Source organism: Hylobates moloch, unplaced genomic scaffold (assembly GCF_009828535.3).
Source record: "Hylobates moloch isolate HMO894 unplaced genomic scaffold, HMol_V3 SCAFFOLD_20, whole genome shotgun sequence".
NCBI lineage: Eukaryota > Metazoa > Chordata > Mammalia > Primates > Hylobatidae > Hylobates > Hylobates moloch.
In genome coordinates, this window is record NW_026652295.1 from 31040991 (window position 1) to 31051954 (window position 10964).

Genomic DNA, 10964 nt, shown 5'->3' on the forward strand with positions numbered 1-10964 from the left:
CACTAAAATTAGATAATTCCTTAATACAGCCGGTGTCAGTTTTTCTGATTGCCTCATATAAATTTGGTTCATATATTTCTTCAGCCTTTTTAAAATATATAGCTTCTCTTCTCTCTCTCTCTTGAATTGTTGCTGAAGAAACAGAGTTGTTTATTTAGTAGAAGTTCCCATATTCTGGATCTTGTTAGTTGCATCCCTGTGGTGTCATTTGCTGTGGGATTTGTTAGTTGGACTTCAGAAAATAACAATAACACAAATTGTTAACACCTATTGACTACTTACTATGTGCCAGTCTGTGCATGAAGTGCTTCAGTTGTAATAAAATGTTTAATTCTTCAAATCCCTAGTTTGAATGTGGTAAGTACAAACCTGACATATTTCATGTGATTTTTAAAATTTTGTAAATTTTATTTATTTGTTTTTAGAGATGGGTTCCTGCTCTGTTGCCTAAGCTGGAGTGAGCATGGTGGCACAATCCTAGCCCACTGAAGTCTTGAACTCCTGGGTTCAAGCACTTCTTTCGCCTCAGCCTCTAGAGTAGCTGGGACTACAGGAGCGCTGCCATGCATTAATTTATTTTATGTTGTAGAGACGGGGTCTTGCTTTGTAGCCCAGGCAGCCATTGAACTCCTGGCTTCAACCAGTCCTCCCATATTGGCCTCCAAAGTGCTAAGATCACAGGCATGAACCTTTTAAATAGTGTGATATTAAATATTAATGAAGTCACACTTTGTGTAATATGAATTAATTCAAATAGCTCAAATAATTGTTTAAGAATCGCATGATTTTAAATCATGCAGGTTGATCTGTAACCCTATTTATAGTAGACTCTACATTTTTGGCTGATAAAAAGAAATATTTACTCTTATTTTTTAGAATTAGTTTTAATTCTGCTATTTTAACATTACATAAATATTTTTTGAATACATCGTTTTAATAAAATACAACTCTCATTAAATTTGCTTTCCACAGTGCTTCTTCAGGAAGGAGTCTGAGTTGGGTAGCATTTGTAGATTTCTACGTGACTCTGGTCATTACGCTATTCAGTATAACCTTTATGTTACACACACACACACACACACGCACACACACACAAATGCACACAACTCCAAAATGCTGGGTTCTTGCCTCATGAATCATTGAAATGTATATGAAATTTATCTGAAACCCTGTTGCTAAAAACTTCTTAGCACATTGTGCATTTTAATGTGACTGTTTTTCATACTAAAATTTTTATTTTACATATTTAGGATCATAATTGGTTACCTTTTCTTTTCCTTTTTAAAAATAAACTTTATTTTAAAGCAGTTGTGGGTTTACAGAAAAACTGAGCAGAAGGTACAGAGGTATCCCAGAGGTCCCCAACCCCCGGGCCATGGACAAGTACCAGTTGGTGGCCTGTTAGAAACTGGACCATGCAGTGGGCGAGCCAGCATTACCAACTGAGCCCCACCTTCCATCAGATCAATGGTGGCATTAGATTCTCATAGGAGTGCAAACCCTATTGTTACCTGTGCATGCAAGATATCTAGGTTGAATCTAACTAATGCTTGTTGATCTGAGGTGGAACAGTTTCACAGTTTCATCCCCAGATCATACCCCCATTCTCCCCACTATTTGTGGAAAAATTGTCTTCCATAAAACTGGTCCCTGGTGCCAAAAAGGCTGGGGACTGCTGCCATATACACTGTGCTCCCACACATGCGTAGCCTCCCCCATTAGCAACATCTCCCAGCAGAGTGGTACATTTGCTATAATTTATGAACTTACATTGGCACATCATTATCACCCAAAGTCCGTAGTTTACATTAAGTTTCACTCTTGGTGTTATACATTCTGTGGATTTGAGCAAATGCATAATGACATTTTTCACCATTGTGGTATCAAACAGAATAGTTTTATTGCCCTAAAAATAATCTGTGCTTTTTGATGGACATTTTCATGATCATCACTGGTTCAGATTTCCTGTGCTTACTGATTCCCAGTCTGCGTTTTAAATTATTTTCTCCTTGAACTATCTTCACCTCTTCCCCAAAGTAAACATACATAAAGATCTGTTGTATATGATATACCTTGAATAAACACTTATGGGCCGTAAACAGGGAATCTTAGAGAGTTGAAAACCAAAGTCAAATATTACAACTTCTCGTGCTAAGAGTTCTCTTACCAATCCAATCTCAGCCTCTCTCATTCTGGAGAAAAAAAAAAAATCCTTCAATTATCATATGAAAAGAAATTCACTCACTCATAGCTCTACATTTGAATCTCCTAAATCATTAAGGGGCTGAGAAAAACAAAAGTGCTTTTCATATAACATGATCCATTCTTTTAAATAAATTAATTATAAATATAACCACAATGTTTTCTTCTGTATTTATATACTATGTGTAAGGCATTGACTATGCATCAAGATTATTCACATTCTATCAATAACTCTGCAAGGAAAGTATTATTACTCCTACATTGTGGATGAGAAAAGTAAGGCCAGAAATGTTAGATACTTTACCCATTTGTAAAGTTTAAAATACTAGCTTCAAAGTACTGAGTCCTAGATTTGGATTTAGGATTCTTTGCACCAAACTATACTGTATCAATTATTGCGCTAATGTTTTGTACTTTTTCTCCAATTAAAATTTAAACTCACCGATGCAGGTAGCATGGATAGAAATATTCTCACGGCTTTCATAGCTATTTAGAGACATGAGGTCACTGCTAATCCATTTTCTCTGGAAGAGTCTGTGCTAGGAGATGGCACATCCAGTGAAGGACACAGCACCCACTGCTGCTGCTACATTGTCTCAACTGTGTTGTTCTTCCTAGGGTTTCTCTCATAAGCTAGTGCTTTCTTTAGCCAGGAGCGGTGAGGGGAAAGGGCTGGGGATTTCTGAAGATATTTGCATTGTTTTTTTATCAGCATGTTTCCTAGAAACATCCTGCAGCCATATCCACTATACTGTCTCCTTCATGCCAGGGTGGCACAGGGAAAGCTACATGGTTATCTGGTTATCTAGCAAAGCTTCATTCAGGAGGTGAGGCAGACTGCACCTCTATTCAGGGCTCCTAGATATGTCTGTGGCTTCTACTCCCATCCCTTTTCCCATTGTCACTAGCCCTATGTGTGGAATAAGTATTTGTTCCTTTTCAGACACCCATATTATTGTCTTATTCTAATGTTTTTCTGCCTTCCATTTCTTTTCCTGCCTAAATAATTTTTATCTCAAGGTGACAAGGGAAGAGGAAGGCTTCTACTGTCATCATTCTTCATAAATTTAAAGTTTTGAGAATAAATTTTTACTTTTGATATTTTTGAGATTCAAAGTTCCTCTATCCTAACTTATTTCTCTGTCATACTTTTAAAAGCCACATTGAAATTAGTACAGACTTATTTTTTGGTTTTAAAATTTTTGCTATAACAATTCTGGGCCAAGGGCAGATGGTATCCATTCACTCCATTGTTGCCTGACTTAAGGGGTGGGTGGCAGTGCCAAGGGTGGGAACACAAGGAAGCAAGAAATATTAACGTCAGCTAAGAAATCAACATATTGTTAGGCTATATGGCTTCTGTGTTACTGGACATGAAAAAGGATCTGGGAAATGAGGTTAAATTGGCTTGAAACATAAGAGTCCCCCAATTCTTAGCCATAGTTTCAGTCAGCCCTGGATGAAAGATGGAAAAATTTGACATAGATCTCATAAAAGGAATTTATTGCTTCTATGGAGATTTTAGATCGAGGTTACTGAGGAATTAGGTGGCTGCGTGGTTTACCCCAGGCATGTCTTAGTAGGTAACATTTGAGAAAAGAAAAAAAATCAGGAGGTCAGGGAAAGAGTGTAAAGGCATCTGTGAGCTCTGAGGGGATATAGCAGCTTAAGGTGAGAGGATAAACATTTAGAGAAAAGGAATATGATAAATCGGGCCAGAGAATAGTGCTAGGTCATGTAGCAAGGCTACTCTTCTGCTCCTGTAGATGGCGATGCACCTGCAACAGGACAGACATGAGATGGATGGGTCCGAGGGGCCTCCTGTGTCATCATCATGCCACTTCCCAATTCCCTTACAACTTTCAACCACATTCGTGTCCACAATCTCCTCCCACTTTCCTTCCTCTCATACTGCAGCTTCAGCTCTAACCAATCTCAATCTTACCTTCCCTTCCAGGATGAGATTCACAAGGGCGCTTGGTGTCTGGAAGCACCAACTGAACGCAGGCCTTGAATGATGAAGACAGTGCCCACCACAATGCCCACGAGGCCCACAGACAACCCCAGGGCACAGATCACAGTCTCTGTGAGCTCTGACATAGGGGCTGGAATCTCAGGCTCTGTGGAAGTGAAGTTGTTGAGGTCAGAATGCAGAGTGTGCTCATGTGCATGTGTGTGGGAGGGGATGGGGTGGAGGGTTGGCTCTGCAAAGACTCAAGGCCCCCGGCTTACAGAGGAGAGTGAAGTCTATCATTAGAAACCCATGAAATAGCAGGCCTGCTCCCATCCTGTGGAGTGTACTTTCATTTTCAATAAATCTCTGGTTTTGTTGCTTTATTCTTTCAAAAACAAAAAAAGAGAGAGAGAGAAAAGAAACCCATGAAGTGTGGAAAACAAGTTTTGGGATATAGGAGTAAAAGGCAGGAAGTTCTGAACTTGACAGACAAGAAAGCATCAAAAAATGGTGGAACTCATCCTTACCCCAGTGTTTCAGAAGAGGCTCGCCCAGGCCCCAGTGCTCCACCTTGCAGTCATAAATCTCATCAGCAGAAGGGAGGAAGGTGAGGTAACTGATCTTGAAGAAGGAATGATCACTCTTGGAGAGGAAGCTGGTCTCAGAAACACCTTCTATGACTGAGTGCCCATTGCTCAGCCATGTGATGTTGACCACAGGAGGAAAGATGTTGTCCACAAGACAGATGAGGGTGTTGGGCTGACCCAGTGTCACGGGAGACTTGGAAAACACTGTGACCTCAGGAACCTCTGTAGTGAGGAAACAGCACTGATGTGAAGTGTGAATTGCTCTGCCCTGAGCTTCTGCATTACATCCTGGAAGAGCCCTCCTACCAGCATTTCACCAGGTCTTATTTACCTTCTGCTTGGGAGCAACGACACATTGACTCTGCTTTGTTCCTGTGCCCTTCTCTCTGTGGGCATATTTAATAAAGTAGGAGGTTGATAAGACCTCTTCTAAAAGGGTGTAATGAATACATAATGGAAAGACTCTTATATTATATGGGAATATGTGATTTCAGAGATGGGAGATGATAAAATTTCAGCAATTACCATGAGAAGATCTGGGGACCTCTTGGAAAGAAAATAATGAAACTTGGTATAACGGGATAGATTGAGTAAAGAAAGGCAGAATGGTGGACACATACCATTGGTGGCAGCGGTAGAGTTGAAGCGTTTAATCATGATGTCCAAGTTGTGTTTTGCCACAGCCAAGTTTCTCAGTGCACCCTGTGGGTCAAAACCTCCAAAATTGCTTAACTCAGGCCACCGCCAGGCAGTCTCCTTCCTCTCCAGGTCCACGTAGAACTGCTCGTCTCCATCAAATTCATGGGTGTACTGGCCAGATAGACCGTAAGACTGGTACAAGTTTACACCGCAAGAGGCAACGTGGTCAGCTGATGAGTGAAGATGACAAGCAGGAAGGCAGAGAACAAGGGAAGAAAGAACCTTAATACACAAAATGATGGAAGAAACTGACTTTCAAATATTATAGGCTTCATCTTTGGCACAGTCCATGGACATTTCCAACCCCTGCTTCCTCCCCTCTTCGTGTTCGTAGTTGTCCGGTTAAAAGTGCACTTTCTTTCCCACTCTAGTGTGCGCTACACAAGGGCAGGATATCACACGTCCAATTTCCACTATTTCCCATCATTCTCAGCAAACTATCGCAAGGACAAAAAACCAAACACCACATGTTCTCACTCATAGGTGGGAACTGAACAATGAGAACACATGGACACGGGAAAGGGAACATCACACACCGTGGCCTGTTGTGGGGTGAGGGGAGGTGGGAGGGATAGCATTAGGAGATATACCTAATGTTAAATGACGAGTTAATGGGTGCAGCACACCAACATGGCACATGTATACATACGTAACTAACCTGAGCGTTGTGCACATGTACCCTACAACTTAAAGTATAATTTAAAAAAAAAAAAAATGTAATTGAACAAAAGAAGAAATGAATGAGTTATCATAGTATTTAGCTTTCTTAGTCAGAGATTAGGTTTACTTCCCTCTGCTTCCTGAGATTTATCTTTCACTTAAATCTTTCATCGGTTAATAACAAATTGATTATACTTCCTTTCCTCTTAGGACTAGCTCAGAACAGGACACTCTACACAGAGATCTTTCTTTCTTTTTTTTTTAAAGAAGGAAAAGCATGCAGGAGCTTATTAATTTAAAATAATGTCTGCTAACAATGGTAGGGTATAAGAAAGAGCATAACAAGATTGGTAATAACATTACAAAATACATAATAAATAAACAATGCCTCCTTCTAAGGTCTCTGTTTTGTTAATAGTAATAGTACTTAGAGGACAGCGACTGAATTCTTCTGAAATGAAAAGTGGAAGCTCTACTAGTTTTTGGATTTCTTTCATTCCTCCCCCCCTTTTTTTTCCTCTGAAGGAGGTTACTAAATGTCTGCAGCATTCTGACTCAACACTTCTATTCACCCTTTTTCCTCTAATGGGCAGTGTGCTTGTCTTAGGATGCCAGAGCATAATGGCAGCCATGCAGTACGACTCAAGTCAAATGAGCTGAACTGGACATTCTTGTCAAAATATGTGTAGGCCTTTTACCATTGTATCTTTCCATCCTTCCCCACCTTCTGAGCATCCACAAGTGTCAGACATAGCAGGGGATGTGTAAAACACCAATCAGGCATGGTCTACCATTAAGGACCAAACTGAATAGTGGGAAAGTCAGGTAGGTAAGGGAGCAGATACAATGTACTGTAGCACATTCTGTGAGGAGGATATCAACAGCCTTACAGTCCAACATCCTTCACAAGTATCTGCCAAGCAAGCCAAACTACATTATCCTTTCATGTTCCCTGGTCTTTGCAGTGGTCTGTTGTTTTTCTCCCTGAAATGAAATTATCTTTTAGGACTTCCTGGAGAAATCCTAAAATCCATCCTTGAGGTTTCTGCTTAAGTTAACAACTTTGTGGCTAAGTCCTCTCATCAACATGTTTTTGACCACGTTATGACCTCCAACCCCTCCATCTCAACTTCTGGCTGTCCAAGTTTGTCTGTTCCTCTTCAAGCCCACCTTCTTCCCCATCCAGCATGACTGGCCTGGTTGGTCTTAACAGGCTACCAACAAAACCTCCTTATCCTTGCCATAAACCTTGACTCCTTGTTCAAACATGGATATATGTGGAATACATGCAATCCTTCTTTTCATCTGGGACTTGTCTTGGGTGCCGAGTTTTGCTGAAGACATCACCCTGCTGGCCCAGCTGGAACCAAGTCACTTATATAGTTTCAGCCTCTGCTGAGTCCACTGCCCTGCTCTGCAATGGCCTTCTACTTTCCTGCACCCCATACTGTTTCCATCACTAGTCTGAGCACCCTCTGCAGGGGAGACAGCATGACTTTTCATCTTTGAATCCTTAAAACTCAGCTCACTGTGTACTCAAACATGTGAATTGAATGACAGTTGTTATATTCGAGGACCACATAGATTTTGGGGAAGACTGACAGGCACACAGGTAGCAGAACCATATGAAGGCCAGGATCAGCCATGACCAGGGCTGCGTTCTGACATGTGAGCTCCGAGCACTTTTGCTTGTGTGGGCCCCTTCCTCCATAAAAATATGGAAAATTATATTTTATGACTGAAATGGTATAAAGACAATATAATCCAGGCTGTATTAAAAGTTAAAACATTTTCTTAGGCTCTACAATTTCATTTTTTTCTGATTTTAAAAGGAGTTAAAACCTTCTCACGTGGCTTTACAGTATGGAGGGTCCCCTGCACTGCCCACATTGTGCCTAATGGATGAGCCGAGCCTGACCAGGGAACTCTGGTGTGAGGCTGAAGAAAGGAAATTTGGAACAAGGAAGCAAAGTGCTCTGGAGAAGCAGGTGAAACTTCCACTGCCAAACAAAATCAGAATGGGAGCAGCCATGGTTAATAAGGTTATGAAAGTTTAGAGTACCTTCCAGTTCACTTCCCCTTTTAACTATCTGACTTTTCAACTTTTGTTTTACAAACCCACTGTCCACCTCTATAAAGGAGCAGGGAGCCAGAGATGGATCCTGAAAGGGAAGAGGGAGAAAGGAATGCATCAAGAGAGGTGGAAAGAGGTGGACGACAAAGGCAGAGGGGACTAAGGGACCAAATAATTAATCTGTGCTTCCTTCCTTCCTTCTTTTTTCTTTCTTTCTTTCTTTCTTTCTTCCTTCCTTCCTTCCTTCCTTCCTTCCTTCCTTCCTTCCTTCCTTCCTGTCTTTCTTTCCTCTTTCTTTTTGAGACAGGGTCTCTCTCTGTTGCCCTGGCTGGAGTGTAGTGGTGCCGTCAAGGCTCACTGCAGTTTCCACTCCTGGACTCAAGTGCTCCTCCCACTGCAGCCTTCTGAGTAGCTGGCACCACAGGCATGCACCACCACACCTGGCTAATTTTTATTTTTCTTTTTTGTAGAGATGAGGTCTTGCTATGTTGCCCAGGTTGGTCTCAAACTCCCGGGCTCAAATGATCCTCCTGCCTCGGCCTCTCAAAGTGCTGGGATTACAGGCATGAGCCACCATGTCTGGCCCACTTTTCTTTTTATAGGACTTCATTAGATGAGGTGAAGAACAGGTAACTTGGGTTGATAATTTGAGAATAAAATGATTTAATTTACCAATTTTTTCTACTTCTCAATTTTAAAATAAAAGGATTCCTTATTTTGCTAAAGAAAACAAATGAGAAGCTATACTTGTAATAGAAATATGTAAAAAAACCTGACATTCATGTTTTCACTATTTACAAAGCTTAGCTGCATGCCCATTTTATTTGATTATTTGTGAGATGACACATATGAGGCAGCTGAGATTAAGTGAGGACCATATGGTAAAATGATTGTTGATGGCATTCAGCCTGCTGGACTCCTTTACCCACTCCCCACCTGTGCCAGTTCCCATGTGGAAATGTAAGTCTGAGAGAAAGAAATGGGCAACTTTCTTAATGTCTATAGAGTATATAATTGATGGAACGACCCCAAGATCTACCACAGGAGACATACGAAAAGCTTCGAAAGCTGTTTAGGGAAATTTGAGAATGACACTTCATAAATTTTTAATAATAAAAAATTATCCACTGATGGAAACCTCACTAATTTTTGAGGCAATCATGATGGAACGACATAGAGACCTCCAGGCTGTAGTCACTGAATATAATATAAACAGAATAGAGTCCTTAGTGAACACAACAGCATAGATAAAAAGAGTAGGTTGGGGCTCTGGTTTCCTGAAGGAGGAACAGCTATAATTTTTAAATCTCTTAATACTGAAAGGGCCCTTAGGAAATCTCTAAAATTTCTCTGCAAATCGCTTTCTTTCTTTTCCTTCAATTTACTGTTTTTCAGCTCCAGAGAACATCCCTCACTCATGCACTCACCCACAATGTCTTCACCTCCACAGGGGCTCATCACGGTGGTCAGGGCGAGGGCCGCCAGCATCAGAGCTTTGTTTAGGATCATCCTCTTCCCCAGGCAGCCTCAGCAGTTGCTGTTCTGAGCTGTAGAGCAACTGTGAGGACCTTGAGGCAAGGAAATCTGAAGACACCAAAACCAAACCTTGCCAGGTCAGGTTTTGACCAATTAGAAAAATCCCCTTTAGTGACACCTCAGTTACTAGTTGAAGAGTTTGTATTAAGAGCCCTGGAAAGAGACAGGGAAATCCCCTGGTTGTGATGCAGCCTCCACTCAGAGTGGACTTGAGGAAATGTGCTGTGAATAGAGGGAGGACACGAAATTGGAATCTTCTCTGGTGTGTGCATGTCTGCCAGTGGCAAGAGGGGTGGGCATTTCTTTTCTTTTCTTTTTCTTTTTTTTTTTTGAGATGTAGTCTCACTCTGTCACCCAGGCTGAGGTACAATGGCATGGTCTCGGCCTACTGCAACCTCTGCCTCCCAGGTTCAAGCGATTCTTCTGCCTCACCTTCCTGAGTAGCTGGGACTACAGGTGCATGCCACCATGCCCGGCTAATTTTTGTATTTTCAGTAGAGACAGGGTTTCACTATTTTGGCCAGGCTGGTCTTGAACTCCTGACCTCGTGATCTGCCCGTCTCGGCCTCCCAAAGTGCTGGATTACAGGCATGAGCCACCGCGCCTGGCCAGGGGTGGGCATTTCTGAGCAGCCTCATGGATAGGTGAGGTCATCAATTATATGGCATCCTTCAGGATGTTCTGGGTTACAACCTCCAGGAATTTTTCCCTGAGCTGATTTCCCTCCCTGGCAGTTCCCATCCCCTCCCCTTTCTCTGGCTTCTGTATGTGGGTTAGCTGTTTTTCTTTTTGCTTCCATAGTGCATATGGAATTCTCCAAATATTAAGTTGACCCAACTACCTAGCGATCTCTGCTGGTGGTAGCCAAGCAATACCTTTGCTTTTTCTACTTGTATAAATCCAGTTGGGTAAGTTCTTCTCAAGCTCTCAAAAGATCCAAGTGGTTTTGGCCGGGCGCGGTGGCTCAAGCCTGTAATCCCAGCACTTTGGGAGGCCGAGGCGGGCGGATCACGATGTCAGGAGATCGAGACCATCCTGGCTAACACGGTGAAACCCCGTCTCTACTAAAAATACAAAAAATTAGCCAGGCGTGTTGGCGGGCGCCTGCAGTCCCAGCTACTCGGGGGCTGAGGCAGGAGAATGGCGTGAACCCGGGAGGCGGAGCTTGCAGTGGGCCAAGATCGCGCCACTGCACTCCAGCCTGGGAGACAGAGCAAGACTCCGTCTCAAAAAAAAAAAAAAAAAAAAAAAG

The 10964-nt window shown here is 42.0% G+C and overlaps 3 protein-coding genes across 5 annotated transcripts in view; all 3 read right to left on the reverse strand.

Annotated features, from left to right (window-relative positions):
• LOC116460316 (HLA class II histocompatibility antigen, DRB1 beta chain) overlaps positions 1-10964 on the reverse strand; it is a 121752-nt gene that overhangs the window by 86249 nt on the left and 24539 nt on the right. The gene's annotated exons all lie outside the window — the stretch shown is intronic.
• The window catches only part of LOC116460315 (HLA class II histocompatibility antigen, DQ beta 1 chain), a 198197-nt gene that overhangs the window by 37312 nt on the left and 149921 nt on the right, over positions 1-10964 (reverse strand). The gene's annotated exons all lie outside the window — the stretch shown is intronic.
• Positions 34-9723, reverse strand: LOC116460318 (HLA class II histocompatibility antigen, DQ alpha 1 chain-like). 2 transcript variants are annotated; one of them, XM_032141382.2, is made up of 5 exons: positions 9604-9723; positions 5364-5612; positions 4684-4965; positions 4148-4322; positions 34-2192 (listed from the first exon to the last, which is right to left on the reverse strand). In XM_032141382.2, exons 1-4 carry the CDS (start codon positions 9683-9685, stop codon positions 4168-4170), a joined length of 768 nt encoding a protein of 255 aa, XP_031997273.1. In that variant the 5' UTR covers positions 9686-9723; the 3' UTR covers positions 34-2192; positions 4148-4167. The 2 variants fall into 2 exon arrangements, with proteins under 2 accessions (XP_031997273.1, XP_031997272.1); XM_032141381.2 differs by lacking the exon at positions 34-2192 and adding an exon at positions 2200-3980.

Excerpts from the sequence above, each read along its gene's own strand:
- LOC116460318 (XM_032141382.2), bottom strand. The coding sequence starts at position 9,685 with ATGATCCTAAACAAAGCTCTGATGCTGGCGGCCCTCGCCCTGACCACC. Across the intron at positions 4,966-5,363 it reads CTCTACCGCTGCCACCAATG|AGGTTCCTGAGGTCACAGTG; the intron begins GTATGTGTCCAC and ends TCCTCACTACAG. Across the intron at positions 4,323-4,683 it reads GCCTCTTCTGAAACACTGGG|AGCCTGAGATTCCAGCCCCT; the intron begins GTAAGGATGAGT and ends TCACTTCCACAG.